Raw genomic sequence first — 1,044 nt, forward strand, 5'->3', positions numbered from 1 at the left:
GGGCACCCCCCCGCCAGCCACCCGCCTGCTGGGACAGACGCGCTTATCCAGCTCGGGAGAGAGGCGAGGGCTTTGGAAGCCCTCAGGACTTGGATCTCAGAAGGCAGAAAAAGAACCAAGTTACGCACACACACAACCTGAGGCACATGAGCACCCGTCTTCATCTGCCTCATCCGGCAGAGTCTACTCCAAAGTCGCCCGTGCTGGGCTTCTCCCGTGCAGAGCAGAGTGCCCCGAGGAGTCAAAGGGACGGTGGGCTGTGCTGGGACCACCAATCTGAGCAAGCACAGGGGCCGCCAGCTCCAGCCGGGACCAGAGCCCCTCCTCAGGGGTTGCCCTCAGGCTGCTCTCACTATGGGGAAGGCAGAGCCTGTCTGGGGGCAAGGAGGCAGCTCGGGCAGTGGCATACACTTGGCTCTGGGTCCCCAGGAAGTTATCAGAGGTGCTCTCAGAAGTGTGACTGTACACAGGATGGAAGGATGAAGAGGTCTCTCCTACAAGACATTTCTGGTGGAGTTTGATACACAGGTCTGGGGGAGCAATGACAAAGAGTGGGAAAAATCAGGCATCCACATATCTGCAGGATACGGGTCCCGGGACAGAGTGGGACGGGGCAGGAGTGAAAGCAGCTGTAACGGGAGAAAGAAAACTCACAGGGGAAAAGTGACAAACTACCTGATGGGGACATTACACAACCGGGTCTCCGTTCTTCCCGCATTTAAAGCCAGTGAACCTTGCAGTCCCTCTTTCCCAGGACCTTCTGAGGGGGCGGAGCTGGCCTAGGAACCCCTCGGCTACTTGGCTTGCATCTGCATCCCCTGCAATATCTGACTGCAGGCCAGCTAACGCCTGCCCCAAGACCGGTCACGCCGGCGGGCCCTCGCTGAGCTGACAGCCAGCCAAGTTCTGGGATAGCTGCTCACCTTACAGACTGAATTTCCGGGCACTTGGCAAGCTCCTCTGCCAGCTTTGTGGCCCCACAGGCACCAATGCGATTCTTCTCCAGACTGTTTCAGAAACAAAAAGAGAGCTTCAAAATCCAAA

The 1,044-nt window shown here is 57.8% G+C and overlaps 1 protein-coding gene across 1 annotated transcript in view; it reads right to left on the reverse strand.

The window, feature by feature from the left end:
* Positions 1 to 1,044, reverse strand: part of LOC104491009 (protein NLRC5-like) — a gene marked incomplete at its 5' end in the record, with an annotated part of 29,160 nt that overhangs the window by 403 nt on the left and 27,713 nt on the right. Inside the window, one exon of the mRNA XM_010133364.1 lies at positions 924 to 1,007. Coding sequence (XP_010131666.1) covers positions 924 to 1,007 — 84 coding nt within the window. The remainder of the gene's footprint in view (positions 1 to 923; positions 1,008 to 1,044) is intronic.

Source organism: Buceros rhinoceros, unplaced genomic scaffold (genome assembly GCF_000710305.1).
Source record: "Buceros rhinoceros silvestris isolate BGI_N320 unplaced genomic scaffold, ASM71030v1 scaffold14983, whole genome shotgun sequence".
Classification (NCBI taxonomy): Eukaryota; Metazoa; Chordata; class Aves; order Bucerotiformes; family Bucerotidae; genus Buceros; species Buceros rhinoceros.